Here is an 18,385-nt window from a genome sequence, read left to right on the forward strand (position 1 = left end):
GACTAGCTCTCTCCACACTGCAAGATATCTATGGAGTACATTTTTTTCTATCTCATCTGAACTCCAAAGTTGTATTTTGACTATTGAGAGAAAGACTGGCATAGTATAAACGGGGGATGATCTATTCCTCTATCATCTGTGACTGTACTCCTGGAATTCACCACACAGTATCACTAACTGGAGACAGAACAGAATCATGAAAAACAGTGACCACTGAGAATTCACACTCCATGTGAATTAACAAGCTATAGGAATAAAAGAATTAAATAACGTTGTAAAAATATAATTGCCAAAATAGACATTCTTAACCCTATTCATATTATTTCACACTACTACATTGGATTAAAGTTTCTATTATGAAATTAGACAAATTCTTAATTGGCAATTCACAAACTGGAAAAAATTAGTCACATCGACTCAAAGGGAACATATTTTGTATGGTATCTATGAAATACACTAAATTTTAGTAATTTTTTTAAAAAAGTGTACACTAACTAGCTTGCAGTAAGATGCAGTAGCTGTGTGTACCTGGTGTATAAGTAAAACGTTGAGACTGGCTTTTTTTCCTCTTCCCATTGCAAAGATAAAACTGCACCTGGACTGCAGCTGTAATCGTTTTGTTATGGTATGGAGGAACTTCAAGAACAATGTTAGCCTAAATTAAAGTTGAAACAAGATAGCATTACATATAAAATGTAAATGAAATACACCTGTTAAATAAAGAATACTGCATGAGTACTGATTGCAATGTTAACTCAAACAGGGATTTTTAGTTGGATGAAGCTATTGCTTCATGCATCTTCTAAACAGTAAAGCAGAAACATAAAATATAATTTAAGACCTGTGACGTGGGAGACATTTTTGCATATTCTAGATATTACATTTTTATTTAAGAATACACTTACGTGAGGTAATAATTTATCTTCATGAGCATATGAATGCCATGGTAGCAGACACTAAACTTCATACCGCTCATCTCATTGTCAGGAGTCTAATGCAATCAAAATTACTTCTCACCTTAACAGTTATTCCAAATTTCTCCTTTTAGTTTTTCAAACAAGTTTACCATTTCATTTTCTTAGGAAGCAGCAACCTAATAACTGCTTTATATTGTTACGACAATTTAGAAAAAGTCTTCAGATGAAGTAAGTAAACTTCAAAACTTGTTCATGTGTCCTATTAATCATTTACTTTACAGTAAAAGTCTAAACTGAAAAACAAGACAATGAAGACCAATTTCTTACTTAAAAAACAGAAACAAAGAAAAAGTAACAAAGAAAAATAAGTTTCTCACCCCTTGACACTTTTCCCTAATTATTTTCCCTTCTACTTCCCACTGAGGTCGTCCATCTGTTGAGAGAAATTAAGTTTACAAGAAATTCAGGCGAAAAAGTATTTTCTGAAATACGCTGAATAAAAGTGAATGCAATTCAAAATATTAAAGTTCAGTTACAAGAAGATATTGCAGTTATTGTAAACAGAGTCTAAGATTCTTAAATGTTCTTACTGTTGCAAACATCCAAGGCTCTTTTTTTACTTTATTGTAATCTGATCAAAGTTTTCTTTACAAACAAATCTATATCACTAAGGATTTCTGCATAGATTATATTGTGAGTTGACACCACAGTCAAAGAGCACGTATAGTTCTTTACACTGATATTCTTTAAATAGGAGGAGAAAATTCAGGTTTTCCACTATGATTTTAAAATATCAAGTAAATTAAAATAAGTTGTAAAATTTAATGGTCACATCCTTAACTGATGTGTATTAGTGTTAACATACTGTGTCATTTAACATAAGCTGAATATCTGGCCCATTCTACTTAATTTACATGGACCAATTAAAATCTGTTTAAATATATTTATAAAAAAATACATTAATGAAAAAAGAATGCTGATACTTGTTTAAAGGTAAAAGCTCCTATTACATAATGTGATAAAAATTAAATTAATATTTCTAATTCCAGAAGCAAGCATGTGTACACCTTTTGGTAGAAGACAAAAAAGGAAAAAAAACCAGAGATGCAACTATTCATAGATGTTATACACTACCAGTAGAAAGCTGAATGGTTGCTTTTAAGTTTGTGTCATATTGCACAAACCACCATAGGACAAATACCAGTATGTAATTAAAAACAATAGTACATATAGGATACTTAAAACACAAGCATTAGGGAGCAAGTGACTTCAACAGTGTCTACAACAAAATTAGACTAAAAAGTCGTATTTTTTACATTTCAGTGAAAAGGTAGGACTACTTTTGCCAACACATATGCAACTAAGTTACTACAATCATACAAGCAGTGTAATTTGATGCTGCACTCTGAGCAGAAACTCACTGTCTGCTGATCACCTGTTACACAAGGACAAAACCAGATGCCTGAACTGGAGAAAAAAGTGTGATTCTCAGATTCATGGGTGTGCTAGTTTTGAACCAAGGCAGTTATGAATTTGTAACCACTGAAAAACTCCTTGATGGGGTCTGAAGGATTCTTCACCTAGTTCGAATCAGGAGGTAATCTATGGTAAGCTTATTTGCATGAATGTAGTTTCTTTATTATCAGAGGGGTAGCCGTGTTAGTCTGGATCTGTAAAAAGCGACAAAGAGTCCAGTGGCGCCTTATAGACTAACAGAAGTATCGGAGCATGAGCTTTCGTGAGTGAATACCCACTTCATCAGGTGCTACAGGACTCTGTAGTTTCTTTATTGTTTTTAATATCTTTTCTCTGTAATGATTTTACCTTAAGAATATATATATTTGGTTAGAAAGAGCTGTGTGGTGGAAAATTATGTTATAGACTTTGAGACGAAAACAGAGTAGGCCTGCTTAGACAATCTGACTTTACTGGAGAATTTAAAGTATAGGCCGGGAACAGTACAGCCTGAAAATACCCCCATCATGAAGGACAGAGGTGCATGTCTCTGCCCATAGAGAGGATGGCTGGGGAGTTGGAAGCCTGAGAATGGGTGCCCTTGCTTGCCCATGGAAGGGGGAATACTGGTTAAGTTGCTCTGAACTGTGACAGAGCCATAGTCTTTGAGCTCAGACGTGAAGCAGACAAGAAGCATGTGTCTCTGAAGAGTTTAACCTCTGATGTATTTGAGGTGGAGGTTGGTCTATGGTATGGTCTTGGATCCATACAAAAGTTCAGATCCAACAGGCTTTGTTGCGAATGTCTCCTGTAGCAGAATTGCCTGTAGTGTGTTCTGCCACGTCTTTCTCGTTCTTGGAATAAATGTAGAGCATTTGAAGGAGAGTACCCCTCTTCTAGACAGACAAGGCATTTGGTATGTGTACTGGATGCTGGAAAGACAGATGGGCAGGAAGCACATCTCTTAAAGCCTGTTTTACTAGTCTTTGGATCGACCATCTCAGAAGCAAAGAAAGTTTTGACTAAAAATCTATCCTTAGCTATATACCAATTAATCCTATACTAAAAAATCCTAATAGTGTTATCTAAGCTAGACACTGAAGACTGATCCGGGTTTACCCCAGTTTGGTTCTAACCCATCAGCTAGTGTAGGCTGAAAGGAACCGAGGCAGCTGGAGCACTGTGACCCAGGGACCTCTTGGTGCCAACTGGCAGAGCACATGGGGTGTATAAGGGCTACAGGGATTCCTTGGGTCTGGCATCTACATACAAGTAAGGTCTCTACTGAAAACCTGTGTCATACTGGTCATCATAATCATTGCAACATGTATGTAAGGATAGTATGTAAGGAGTTATGAACATTCACTGACAATATGGTCCTAATGCAATCCTCTGGAATACAATAGGGACTATCAGTTTAAGAACAACAAAGAATGTAGACCAAAGGACTGGGGGAGTCTATCCTGGGAAGCAGAGACTCTGAAGATGATTTGGGAATGCTGGAGGGTAATCATCTCAATATGAGCTCCCAGTGTGACACTGTGATCAAAAGGGCTAATGGAATCCTTGTATGTAGAAACAGGGGGATCTCTGTGGGTATAGGGAGATATCTCTGTATTTGGCATTGGTACAACTGTTACTGGAATATTATATCCAGTTTTGAGGTCCACAGTTCAAGAAAAACATTGATAAAGTGGTGACGATTCAGCAAAGAGCAACAAGAATGATTACAGGATTAGGAAACATGCCTTATTGTGACTGAGCTCTTTGAGTCTATTTAGTTTAGCAAATAGAAAGTTAAGGGATAGTTTGATCACAGGCTGAGTATCTACATAGGGAACAAGAAACTGGTAATGGGCTCTTCAGCTTAGACAAAGGTATTACAAGATCCAATGGCTGGAAGTTGAAGCTAGACAAGTTCAGACTGGAAATAAGGTGAACATTTTTAATAACACTGCTCTACAGCCAAAATGCTTCTGAAATAAATGTAGTCTAACTTTACTAATTCTGGGTCACTGAGAACAAAAATGATGCTTAAAATTGTTGATTGGCTCTAGTTTTCAAGATATGCTATTGGGTCAGTATATACGACCCTTGACTTGGGAATAGCGGAGGATAAGTGAGTTATAAAGAGAAGGGATCTCAATTTAAACCAGAAATGACTAAAATACATCTTTGACTGGATCTATGAATAAATCTATGACTGGGTTTGGACAGTACTTGCTTTTTAGGCAAAACAATGAATGATGCAATCTAAAGCTGGTATTGCGTCATACATGATATGAATTGCATCATGTTATTCCTAGAAGTCATGGATGATGCAATCATAAAGCTTACATCACTCTGCTGAACAAATTGCCCTATATCAGCTCTAGAAATCATAGTGTTGTGCTCTCTTAGTTGTCAGTGTTTGATTTTGCAAAGGGACACATTTCTGTTTAGCCAAAGTGAGCAGAGATGCCTCGTACTTGTGTGAAAAGTGCAGATAATTTCTGCTATGTTTGTGGTGAAGTGACTTTTGCATCACAAAAGCGCAGTATAACCACTATGGTTAAGAAAGCCTATCACCTTTATTTTGGCTGCAAAATTGGAGATCAGGACAAGAGGTGGGCCCCACACACATGCTGCAACACTCGTGCAACAAATCTTCGCCAGTGGTTGAACAGGAAAAGGAAATCTATGCCTTTTGCAGTACCAATGATTTGGAGAGAGCCAACAGATCATACCAGCAATTGTTATTTCTGCATGGTGCCTCCAGTTGGGAAAGGTGTGTCAAAGAAGAAAAAGTGGACTGTGCATTATCCAAACATTCCATCAGCTATACGCCCAGTACCCCACGGAGAAGGACTGCCGGTTCCTGATGCACCGGAATCATTCTCACTTGAGTCAGACGAGGAAGAGGAAGAGGATGAAACTTCTGGTCCTGAACCATCAATGTCACAGGACCCACATTTTCTCCCATCCTCCTCCTCTGAACCACACCTCATAACACAAGGTGAACTGAATGACCTTGTCAGTGATTTGGAACTACCCAAGAGTAAGGCAGAGCTGTTGGGCTCCAGACTACAGCAGTGGAATCTCCTGGCAGGCGATGTTAGGGTTTCCATGTTCCGTGACCGTCAAAAAGATCTTGTCCCATTCTTCTTCATGGAAGGTGATCTTGTAGCCTGCAACAACATCGATGGTGTGATGGCAGCCCTCAGCATCGTTCACGATCCAGATGAGTGGAGACTGTTCATTGATTCATCGAAGACGAGTCTTAAAGCTGTTTTACTGCATAATGGCAATGTTTTGCCATCAATTCCAGTTGGTCATGCAGTTCATATGAAGGAAACCTATGACAACATGAAACAACTTTTGAGGTGCATAAACTATGACCAACATCAGTGGCAGCTTTGTGGTGATTTGAAGGTTGTTGCTCTCTTGCTTGGTCTGCAGACTGGATACACAAAGTACTGCTGTTTTCTCTGCGAATGGGATAGTCGTGCAAGAGATTCCCACTACATCAGGAAAGATTGGCCTCTCCGACAGTCATTGGAGCCTGGGAGGAAAAGTGTTCAGCATCCTCCACTTGTTGAATCAAGGAAGATTTTGTTACCACCCTTATACATCAAGCTGGGTCTGATGAAGAACTTTGTCAAGGCCATTGACAAAACACAAGCAGCTTTCAAGTACCTCCGTGGAAAATTTCCAAGGTTAAGTGAAGCTAAGATAAAGGCAGGTGTCTTTGTTGGTCCTCACATTCGTGAACTTCGAGATGATGCATTTGACCATGCACTGCGTGGCAAGGAAAAGACGGCATGGAAAGCCTTCCAGTTAGTGGCAATAAATTTTCTCGGAAACAACAAGGCAGACAACTACAGGTTATTGGCGGAAAACCTCCTCAAGGCATACAAAAGCCTTGGTTGCAACATGTCACTAAAGATACATTTTTTGCACTCTCATCTAGATTTTTTTCCACCGAACTGCGGAGCAGTGAGCGACGAGCACGGCGAGTGATTTCACCAGGACATTGCAACAATGGAGAAACGCTATCAGGGCAAATGGAGCCCATCAATGCTTGCAGACTATTGCTGGACAGTGACAAGAGATGCTCCATTTAATGAATACAAGAGACAAGCCAAGAAGCGCCGAGTAGACACTGAATAGGACTAAACTATGTACATGATAGTTTTTTGCCTTTTGTTTCACAATAAATTTTAGTTATATAACCCTTTTGCTGATTTTTAAAGTGTTACATAAACAGGACAGGTGAAATATTATCATGTAAAGCAACCATAAACACATGAAAAGACCTAGGTTTACAATTTATGATTAAAACTCTACTATCTACACAATATACATAGACATAAAATGTAAAAACTTAAATATCTTAGAAACAGTAGCCAGTTGTTTTAATTGTCATATTTGAATTCAGCACATCAAAATACATAATAAATATCACATTTTATCTCTGAAGCAGACGACTTCTCAAAAATTGTAGACCAGTGTAATTAACCACTGCAACAATTAAGCAGATTGTCTGGTGGATTCCACTATGCCTGGCAATTTTTAAAATCAAGATTAGATTCTTCTTTAAAATATATGCTCTAGTTCAAACAGTAATTAATTCAGGAAAGTTCTACGCCCTTTGTTATGCAGAAGGCTAGATGATCACAGTGGTCCCATCTGTCCTTATCTATGAACCACAACCTTAACTTTGCACTCATATGGATGCTAGCTTTCCACTACCCATCTTATCAAACTCTGCCCTCAAAACACTATTAGTTGTGGATGTCTGATTTAGTAATTTGGTGCTGGGAGGGGGTTTTGTGGTAATAATGGTGACAGAAAGATGGCATCCCTATGGAGCAGAATTAAGGTTGTGGTGTAGCTAATTGTAGTAGTGAAGTGGTGTGTGTGGATTAGTAGAGGGTATATATTTAGCATTATATTTCCTTGCTTTTGTGGTCCTATGTCAGGTATGTTATGTGTTTAGCAGCTTTGTCTGTAACAAAGATTTGTTAATATATAGCTGAGGTCAAAGTTAACTAATGTGATCTACCACTGATACCAACTTCTTTGTTAGGATTGTAATTATAAAAGTGTATTTAGACATCAGCTTTTGAAGAGAGAGAAATTACCAATATCTAGCAACAGCTCTATTTCAATGGTAATATATTGCAAAATACAAGATCATGACTGAGACGTTCAGATTTATCTTTTACTTAGACCTATGTCAGACTCATTGCAAGTTTCAGATAAAAAATAATGAAAGTCTGTCCAACTAAACAAAGTTTTACACTAATGGTAGGGGAAATGATTTTATTATTCTGGAAATTACACCATCAGATATACAATTGTTAACATAAAAGGATTATTTAATATATTAGCACTATACTGTCATTTCATTATTCCCCAAATTAATTCTGTATTTTTAAATTAAAATTGGTAAAATGTGATCTATATATTATAGATATGGAACTGCTGCACAAGAAAAAGAAGGGCATGTGAGTTAATGAAGTCCCTGTCAGGTCTCTAATATTTAAGCACCAGCAAAGCTGGATGTTTACTGGAAGTTAATGACATGCAGGGTGAAGTTGACAACACAAGGCCATTGAAACTTAACTGGTGATTTGTCAAGTACCCCCCTACAAGTCCGTTGATATTAAAATACTTTTTGAGTTATCAGTTTGGTTTTGTGTATACCACCACAGATTTGAGTCACGTACTTTATTTTACAAGGCATTTAGAGAAAATTTAAGCCCAGTACAACAGCTAGATTTTTATCTTTCCCCAGACAGCCTATTGAAGACAAGGCACAAAATCCATGTTGGCGGAGAGGCGGAATTTAGTTTATGTTCTTATGCCCTGACTGGTTGCAAAATTCAGTTTGCTGAGCTGCCAAGAAACATCTGATTCTAGTTGCATATTAACTGAAGAATGAGGAGCAATCACCTAAAGGAGCAGTCCAGAATGCCCATAATGGTGGTGACCTCCTCATTACTTTTAATCCACTGATTAAGGCACTTACCCAGGAATATGGAAGGCCTGGGTTCAAATCCCCCACTGCCTGATAAGGAACAGGGATTTTAACTTGGGTCTCCCAGACCACAGAAGAGAACCTTAGCTGCTGGGCTATGAGATATTCTGGTGTGGGTCTTTCAATCTCTCCTGTTGTAGCTGTTTCACTGTGTATAAGTAATTGAGTAGTCATTGGAGCAGGGACTTGAACTCTGGTCTCCCACATCCTGGTGAGTGCCCCAAGCACCAAGAATTCTCATTCTTTTTCCATGGTCCAGTGTCTATTCAGTCAGTCATTCTGAATGTTTGTGTGGGTATCAAACACAGCAAGAGTGGAATGAAATATTTTTAAAATAAGAAAATGAGTTTGTAAAACCACAAACAGTATTAGAACTCAGGAACAGATGTAGTATCTGAAGCTACTTTTTAGTTGATGATATTTCAAGCTGTTAGGGTCCCTGTAAAAATGTAAATATATACGTATTCACTGTGTAGGTTGTGTAATTTTTTTCTTCAAATCAGTCAAACATTTTTTAAAAAGAGAGGCGTTCCTTTTCTATGTCTGAGCACATGAGTGTTTTAAGCTACCTATTTTTTTGGGGTGGGGGGGGAGAGAAGGGGCAGAAGGGGAGACAGGAGGAGAAGCAGCGGGGAAGGTACAGCAAGATTGCTCCCTAATATAAAAACAAGTTATCCAGAACTCTTGAACCTCCCTTGAATTAAAGGGTCCAGGATAAAGCTCAAACCGAAGAAGAAGAAGAACAGAAAAAGTTTAGCAAAATTAAGTAAGCCTCCTAAAAAGCTGCTACAATTATGCCTAACACACAACTGCTTCAGGACTAAAACAAGAAGAACAAACTTATTTTCTTTAGATAAGTTTTAAATTGCAGCTTTCATTTCAGGTAGTTACTTCAATAATATACAGCTGAATACACTATTCAGTCAAATCTTCTTACCCAACCCTATAGGAAGTAGGGCCTCCAAAATTTCCCACTATTAAACTTAAAGAATCTGCTAGCTACTGAAGGTTAATTTGTTAGTACTGTATTATATATTGTATGAGAGCAATTTGAAGTTTAGTTTTTCTAAAATACATGAATGCACTAGAGTTTTGTGAAGAAAAATAGTAAATGCTTTAATAAAAAGTATATTAAACTAATGAATATTTGCAACCTAAGCACTTTGAATGGACTTTACTAACAAGATAAGGCAAGAATTTTGGCCCTTCAGTTCTCAACTTACTTCTGGGGGAATTCTGTGCCAAAAAATTGAAAAAGTTTTGCACAAAATATTTTAAAGTTCTGCATATGTTTTGTCAAAACAACATAATATAATCACACCAGTTTCAATTATTTTGGTAATTTATTTCAAAATACCTGTCAGCAAGTAGGTCTGTAACAATACAGACAACTAAAAAGACTTCCTGAATGTTTTTGACAAATAGATTCCTTACTAGCATATTAATACAGAACTGAGTAATTCATTTTAAACTACAATACTGAAACATATTTCCTCCACCCCTCAGAAGCAGTGCAAAGGCTTGGGTGAGTTGGGGTAATGGATGAGCTGAGGAAGAGGGAAGTAATTGGTGGGAGGAAACCTGGGTGTGAACCCGGAAGGTTGTTGGGCATGGGTGGGAGAAATATGGAACAGGTTTTTTGGGGGTAAGTGGGGAGGGACTGTTAGGGAGCCTCCCCCATGCAGATCCTGGCTGACCCCTTAGCCTCCCTCATTCAGTCAGGCACATCTGCCCCACCCCATGTGTCCTTGCATCCCCATTCAGCTACCCCTTCTCCTCACATCCATCCCTGCACTCCCCTCCCCCATTCCTGCATCCCAGTCAGCTCCTAGCTCAATGCTGTCAACCCACTAGCTTCTGTGCTCCTGCCCCAGTCTGCCCTCCCCACCCACTAGCCCTTCTGAACTCCAGTCTATGTAATCCCCTAGCAGCCCCATGTGCCTTACTCTTTCCATCCCCCACCCCATATCCCATGCCTCTTCACCCGGCCCTATGAGCAGGGCACTCTCCTCTCTATCTGTGGCTGGCTGAGCCAACTGCCCGCTCTTCTGGTACTACAGCAGCCCCTAGTGGGCAAAACATGTAACTGCAGTGCATCTCTAGCAGAATGTATTTTTTGCGGAGAAAAAAAAATCTGCAGGGGACATGAATTCTGCATAGTGGCACGGAATTCCCCCAGGAGTATTATCTTTATTACTCTGTACACTAGCTGAAATCTTGAGAAAGAGAATAAATAGGATGTGTACATGTACTATAAATACAAGACCAGATTTTTAGGCACTCACACATTTGTTTGACTCCTTATGCATGCAAATATCCAATATACATGCACAATTTGGGTATGTATGCAAGTGGCAAATTCAGCATCTCTCTCTTTACATATTGCAAATATCTGATTTGTGCACACATCTGGCATTGTATTTACTTATGCACATATATACATGCAAATGCACATGCTTACCTTTAAACAGATAAGCCATATGAACCAGATTTTTAAAGATCTATTGATGCCTTATGTACTCTGAGAAAAAATATTTTATGTAGACATCATTCATGGTTACCAAAATTTTTATTTTTTTATCCTCTGCCTCTTAATTGTTTGTCAAACTTGTATGAACACAAAATTCTCTATTTACCAATTTGTTCATGATGTTTATTCCTGCAGTGGAGGTCTCGCCTGACATGACCAATTAACACATGGAGGGAGGCCTCATTTCTCAGTGGACAAAATTAGGGTAGTAAACAGATCATTTCTACTAAATAAGATAAGTAAACAGGTCAGGAGGCTAAAAAGATAGAATGTCTGAACCAGCTAAGATAAGAGGGAGAACACCCAAGGACCCATTTACTAACAAAGGACAAGAAAGTTAGGAATGTAGAGATCAGGTAAAGACTAGGATGAGCAGGGACAATGCATGGATAGAGCATGCTACACAGGGAATGGTTCCTGCAAAGTAAAATGTTTGATGCAATGCACAGTAAATGCAATGTAATGTGTAAACATATATAAAGCAAGAAGTTTTCTGTAGAACTTGGATGTGTGAAATGCCCTGTACCCACCCGCTACGTTTAAGGCTGATCAACTCAGCATAGCTTGCTGTATGCCAAATCAAGGAATCCAGGTGACAAAATCTGGTGTTAAACTGAGTTTTTTGGATCCCAAAAAACTGGATGAAGTATTCTCCCAGAACTGGACAAGGTATTCTGGCTAAGTCGTATGGAAAAGTTCTCTGAAGGAATCCCAACAATTCCTCACCTGAAAGCATGATAACACAGCTAATTCCTAAGCAGCAATTAAGTCACAGGCAACACACGACTCAAATGGTGAACAAATAACTGGAACAGACGTCAAATAGTTCCCTGTTATATTTCATACAATTTTTTTCTAGTAAAACACAAGAGAAGGGGAATGCATAATATATGCAATGTATAAGCAGTTCCAAGTTTTCAGTGAGGAACCAGTTGATTTGTAATCATCTTCCTGAGGCAGCAACTGTACTATTTTCTTTTATAGCAGCTAACCCACAGAACACAGATCACTGATCAAATTGAAGTTTGAGATTAAAACCTTTGCAAGTTGTAATACATTTACCACTGAAACATTCATAATTCCAGTTCTTTTCAAAACTAAAAAAGGAAACTTACCTTGTCCTTTTTCAAGAAATATAATTTTTGATTCTGGAAGAAAATTAGATCCAGTCATAACCATTTCATGGCCTCCATTTACAGAACAACTGTTGATGCTGTATTTTTCTATCTGAGGAAGTTCTTGAGCAGATCGCTGAGCTATTTTTTAAAGAGGGTTGAAAAAGGAAAAAATGTTTAACTACTTTCATATTTTGAGTCAAACTGAAATTACTAAATGAAGGATGATATAGTAAGCAATCATGAAACTTCACAATAGGTTAACCGCATACATTGGATTCACTTTTCAGTTTAGTGAAATCTGTTTAAAATATTTCTGAATTATTTTAAAGGTCAAAATAATTATCAAAAGCTACTTAAGATTCTTTATATGACCCATTTTGGTGTTCCCACACCTGTAGTTTACAAATGAATACCACAAAGAACTTGAACTGCTGAATTAGAAACACTACTACTTAGGACATGTCTACACTTGCCTCCAGAGCAATTGATCCAGCAGCGGTCGATTTAGCGCATCTAGTGAAGACGCGATAAATCAACTGCCAAACACTCTCTCGTCAACTGGAGCGAGAGAGGCCAAGCGGAGTCCACCGGAGCGAGAGGTGCAGGTGGAGTCGATGGGGGGAGTATCAACAATTGACTTACCGCAGTGAAGACACTGTGGTAAGTAGATCTAAGTACGTCGACTTCAGCTACATTATTCACGTAGCTGAAGTTGCGTAACTTAGATCGATCCCTCCCCACCCCTCAGTGTAGACCAGGCCTTAGTCTCTAGTAAGGATGTAGAATCTGCCCACTGAAACCATTAATTAGCATTTTTTCCAAAAATAAATGCTTTGACTTTTAAATTATAAAGTATTATGTTACATAAAACCCAAAATGAATACTAATGCTCTTATGTAGAAACATGATTATTACTTTTTACATGAAAAAGCACATTAAGTACAAATTTTGCTCTTCCCAAATTTCCACATATTTTACGTAAATTTCTTTATTAACATGATTTAGCATACTGAAATGCTTTAAAGAAAATTTTAATACTTCAATTTTACATTTAAATCTACAATGTTCCAACTACTCTCTAAGTATCTTCAGTTAGTAATAGATAGGTTTTACAGTAAATGCACACCGTTTCAAAAATAACTTCACAGCCATAATATTCCAGTGGATTCTTCTGCCTAAAATTCTACTGACACATGGAAAAGAAAGCTATTGCAACTGTAATTAAGAGATTTTAAATGTGTGTAAGAGACTAATTGTTACACAACTTACAGCATTCAACAGGTATGGAAGCAATCTGTAGAGACAACACTTTTCCACTAGGCTGTGGGATATGAACACGGAACACAAGTCGCACTCTGGTATTCTTTCTTCCAATATCTGTCTCTCCTTTACGGAGCTCTATATCTGAATTGCGGAGTTTCAAAATACCTGCACAATCAATACTGGAGGATAAAGGGAGGAGAAGGGTTAGAAGACAGAGGGAGGAAAAGAAGTCAAGTATTACTAAATGATCAAAAACATATCCTAAAGGTCTCAGTTTAACTCTCTTGTTAAACTAGAACTAAAAATAACTCTTAATTTTGCTCTGTGCCACTAACTTGGATAGCTGCTACTATGATGCTTTAAATTAGGGCAAAAAAGGAAACTCTGGATTTCAGCTGTAAAGTTATATTTTGGGAACTTACATCCCCTGTCCTTTTGACTTTTTAAAAGTAAAAGATCAATTATTTGTATTACAGTAGTGCCTTCCTGATGACACTTTTGAAACAAATGACTCAGAAGTGATAACCATGTACAATTCTGCATGGGAAACAGTGTCATAAAATGGCCAAACCTGCAACCAACTGGCCTAACAAAACACTTTCTGAAATTCCAAAATAGAAATTATTGTTTATTTGGGACAACGGCTATGTAGTCAACTAAATAATAGGGTGACAGAGACTGCATAGCACTATTAAGGGACAACAACTACGGACGACTACAGAAGGCATTTTATGGAAAATTTCAAATAAAGTTATACATATTAAAACCCGTAACTAAGTAAACTCTGTTGCTGCATTATATGGTAGTCCACATTTTTCTTTTAAAAACCCCACATTAAAAAAAAAGTATTCTTACTCATACTGAGAAATTATACACGTTTAGCCAAATCAGCATATATGCTGAACTTGATTCATAAGAAATAACAATTTATGGTGCTCACTTGGCTTCTAAGTAGCATGGTGTAGCATTTTAGATAGGATGACAGGTTCCCCCTTTGTTCATTAAAATAATACATAATCATTCCATTTCAGATTTTGCACAGAGGCCTGAAGAAAAGTTGGGATAATCCAACTACAGGTAGCAAAAAGCATTTTTTGTTTTTTTTAAAGCTTGCTAGCAGGAAACCCCCCCGGACACTACATATAGCACACAATTAAACATCAAAGCAATTAAGGCTATGTCAAGTTACCTATTGCTTTGAAAGGAAAACACAAATGATTAACTTGCTAGTTTGGGGAAAATGCTGCTACACACCTGGCAGACATATTATTTTCAGGAAGAAGCGGAATTTCCAGTACTTTTGTGCTGGCAATTATTATCTCTTGGCTAGCAGTAGCAACTGTTTTCCCAGTGATTCGGTGCACCTGGTAGAATGCATGAGGTCGTAAGTAGCGATCATCTGCTGTTCCAATGAACATCTGTAGGTTTACTGGCTTCTCACTGTAGCCTATGAGCTGATAAAAAAATAGATACAATTCTAAAACTTTAACTGGATTTTATGGTGTTTGTATTCTTGAGTCAAATTACATTTTAATTTGTATAATATAAACACACAATTATAAAAAGGAAAAATATTAAGCTATTAATATTTATTCACAGACCTTGAAACTTTTTCAGCCTCTGATGTGGCATGACAAACAATTCTACAAGTAGCAAACCATGTGTAAATTGCTTGTCCCTCAGGACAGATTAGGAGAACAAATATTACAAACAAGTTTGTTAGGGCCTGTCTACACTGACACATTCTAGAAAATTAATCCAAATTAACCAAAAGTGTGAATTAAAAGTGGATTAGTTAAATGGCATTAAACCCCCACGTGGACATTCTTATTCAGAATTAAATGAGCCTTAATTAATTTCCAAAATGAGATAAACTAAGTCAAATTAAGGCCTCTGCAATTCTGAATAAGTGCATAAACCACATTAAACACCTGTGTGCAACTAATCCACTTTAAATTCACACCTTTGGTTAATCTTGATTAATTTTCCTGAGTGTCCCCATGTAGACAAACCTTAGAACGAATGGGAGGAGTTAAAGCTCCTTAATTTCATTTTGAATTTTCTTAATATTTTTGTAAGAAGCAAATTATGATTTTGGCATTTCCTCAGTTTAATAGTTTATTAATGAGTTTCTACAACTTTTGAATTTTAAAAGCAAATAAAATTCTCCCTTGTGAATTAGTATGGTCAAAATTATCCTATTATTTCCATAGCAGAAAATGCATAAACAAACAGTTGGAAGCTTAAAACTAAAGGTTTTCACAGTTAGATATTTCAGATAACGAAGCTATTCCAACAAGCCAGAATGTTATGATTTTCCCTACGTAACTTCTATAGCAGACACACACTGTTCTTAGCATTTCATTTTTTAAAAATTGATTCAATATTATAAAGAAGTTTATTTTCATTAACTTATCTAATTCTGCAACATGTATTAGTAAACATATGCATAAAAGATTTAACTGTGAAGGGAAGTTGACAATTGTATGTTTTCAAGCACAGAAAATGTTCTTCCTGTGTATCTTTCTTTCTATTTGCAACTGCAATGACAGCTAATAATTTAGAAGTTAAAACCAATTTTTGTTGCCAATGGTTGCCACATTTAGGAAAAAACAAAAGTGTTTTCTACAAAGGTTAAATTTACTGCTTTACGTCAGTAATAAGCAAAACTTGTGTTCTTTGAAAATGTAACCACAAGGATCAATCCCATTCTTTTGTTGTAGTGCCTGAAAAAAATTAGGAACCTGAATTTAAAGAGTTAGCCATATTTAAAACAAAAAAAGATCTAGACTCTAAACAAAGTTTAAATTAAGAAAAAGACCATAAAATCTGGAGGAATTATAGCATTGCACTACCTCAAACAAATTTTAATCCTTATGGTAGTGGTTCTCAGCTTTTTTCTACAACATTCCCCCATCCAACAAAAAATCCTCCTCTCATTTAGCTAGAACCTCTCCTCCATTTAGCAATATGGCAGAAACAGGATGGTCATGACCTAGCACCTATATACAAATTCCATTGGATTTACAGTTCCCAAATTGAACTGTGGTCAGATTACATCTTGTGTCTCAGAGTGCTAATCAGTTTCACCAATTATGAGGCCGTTATTCATATTGACACAAAATATGGTGCCTGGAGGACTTCCATGTTTACAGAATTGACATTTAATAAGAGTCTGATTTTGTAAACCCATAAACTTTTGTATGAAGAATTCAATAGGTTTCTTTCTTGGTTTCCAAATGGCTCAGTGCTTCCTTGTAATGGGAGTATGTATGCCTGATAATCCTCTGCCAGTAATCACTACTCCTGTAAAGTAGTACAATAGCGGTCAAGCATTCCGGCGTGTGTTTTGGTAAGAGTCCGCCGTAGAGAAAACTTAGGCTTCATGCACAAAAGAGGGAAGAAAGGAAGGTTGGCTGCTACCTGGCTGTGTGGAAGAGTTCTGGAAGCATGTATTGTAAATTTAATTTCCCTTTGTGGGGAAGACAGTGCGAGAGACAATTGCAGGCAGGTCTGGCAGGAAGACAAAAAGTGCTGTGTAACTGGCTACAGGAAAATGGCAAATTCCATGGGAGGAAAGAGAAGGTTACTCGCCTTGTGCAGTAACTGAGGTTCTTTGAGACTGTTGTCCATGTGGGTACTCTACTTCAGGTGTCTTGACATCCTATGCTTGTAAATGGAGATTTGTGCCCAGTTGGACTGCACACGTGCCATAGGAGTCTCAAGCCATTCCGAAAGTTTACGTAGCGGTGCACAGCCAACTGTCCCCGTTCCTTCTCTACCCCAGAGAATCTACATGAAACGCTGAAGTAGAGGTGAGGAGGAAAAGTAGTAGAGCATCCACAGTGACAACCATCTCTCAAAGAACCTCAGTTACTGCACAAGGTGGATAACCTTCTCTTCTTCGAGGAGTGTCCCTGTGGGTGCTCCACTTTAGGTGACTGTAGCAGGGTGGACCCCTGCTCCGGGGTTTTAAGGGGTTTAAAAGGTGGCCTGAAAGGGCTACTGATTAGGGAAGTGGCTGCAGCTGGGGGCCACGCCCCAAACTGAGGAGCAGGGCCTTATAAAAGGCAGGGGAGCTAGGAGCCCAGACAGTCTCTCGCTGGTGATAGAGAGAGATGGGCCTAGCTGCTTAGTAGACGAGACAAGGTACCTAGGGTGAAGCAGGGCTGGGGACAGGCTAAGGAGCTGGGGAGCTCTGGCCTGGAGAGCCCCAGGCTGCGGCCTAGCGGAGGGCAGAAGGTACTGGGAGGTTGCAGAGGGCAACTTAAGGTTAGGCCAAGGCAGCAAGTCCAAACCCCCTTTGCCAATGATGAGTACTGGATACAGCAGTCTGCCCCAGTGAAGGGGGGGCTAAATAGAGACTGGGCAGTAGCCACTACTGAGGCGAAGTGGGGATAGTAGGGTGGGGGGTTCCCAAGGAAGGGGAAACCCAGAGTAAGAAAGGGGTTATTGCCAGGGGGCAGCACCCCAGAGAAAGGGGCACCGGGTCCGAGGAGGGACACGGGGGCCTACGAACAGGGGGATCACCAGCCTGCAGAGGGTGCTCCAGGGCTGAACAGAGCAAATTTGGAGAGCAACCAGCAGGAGGCGCTGCAGGGGTGAGTCCGACCCGTTTACAGTGACTATTGAGCAGTGTCCATCAGTGGAGGGGAGAGGCTTCCAAGTTGCGTTATTGACGGTGGATAACACTGTGAGGCCAAAGTTAACACCTGATGCAGATTGTTGCTCTAGAGAATAGGGTTTAGTAAATGTATGGACTGATGTCCGGGTTGCTACTCTGCAAATATCAGTGATAGTGACACTGTTGAGAAAGGCCAAGGATATTGCCTGTGCTCTGATGGAGTGTATGTGAACTTCCACTGGAGGTTGTAGATTGTTGTTTTGGTAGCACAAATGGATACATCCTGATATCTATTTGGATAGTCTCTGTTTTGAGATGGTTTGACTCCTCAAATGCTGTTACGGAAACAAAACAGTCTCTGATTTTCTAAAAGTTTTTTTTTTTTTTTAAAGTGTAGAAAGCTAATGCTCTGCGAACAGCCAATGTGTGGAGTGAGGCCTGCCTCCCCTCGAGTCT

At 38.4% G+C, this 18,385-nt stretch overlaps 1 protein-coding gene across 4 annotated transcripts in view; it reads right to left on the minus strand.

Moving 5' to 3' along the window:
* Positions 1-18,385, minus strand: part of NFATC3 (nuclear factor of activated T cells 3) — a 151,149-nt gene that overhangs the window by 33,187 nt on the left and 99,577 nt on the right. For all 4 annotated transcript variants that reach the window (XM_044987265.1, XM_044987267.1, XM_044987266.1 and 1 more), the window contains exons 4-8: positions 14,560-14,759; positions 13,312-13,484; positions 12,040-12,180; positions 1,295-1,350; positions 529-655 (exon numbers count right to left, since the gene is read on the minus strand). In XM_044987265.1, the coding sequence (XP_044843200.1) occupies positions 529-655; positions 1,295-1,350; positions 12,040-12,180; positions 13,312-13,484; positions 14,560-14,759 (697 nt within the window). The remainder of the gene's footprint in view (positions 1-528; positions 656-1,294; positions 1,351-12,039; positions 12,181-13,311; positions 13,485-14,559; positions 14,760-18,385) is intronic.

This window comes from Mauremys mutica, chromosome 14 (genome assembly GCF_020497125.1).
Source record: "Mauremys mutica isolate MM-2020 ecotype Southern chromosome 14, ASM2049712v1, whole genome shotgun sequence".
In the NCBI taxonomy this organism is placed as follows: Eukaryota; Metazoa; Chordata; order Testudines; family Geoemydidae; genus Mauremys; species Mauremys mutica.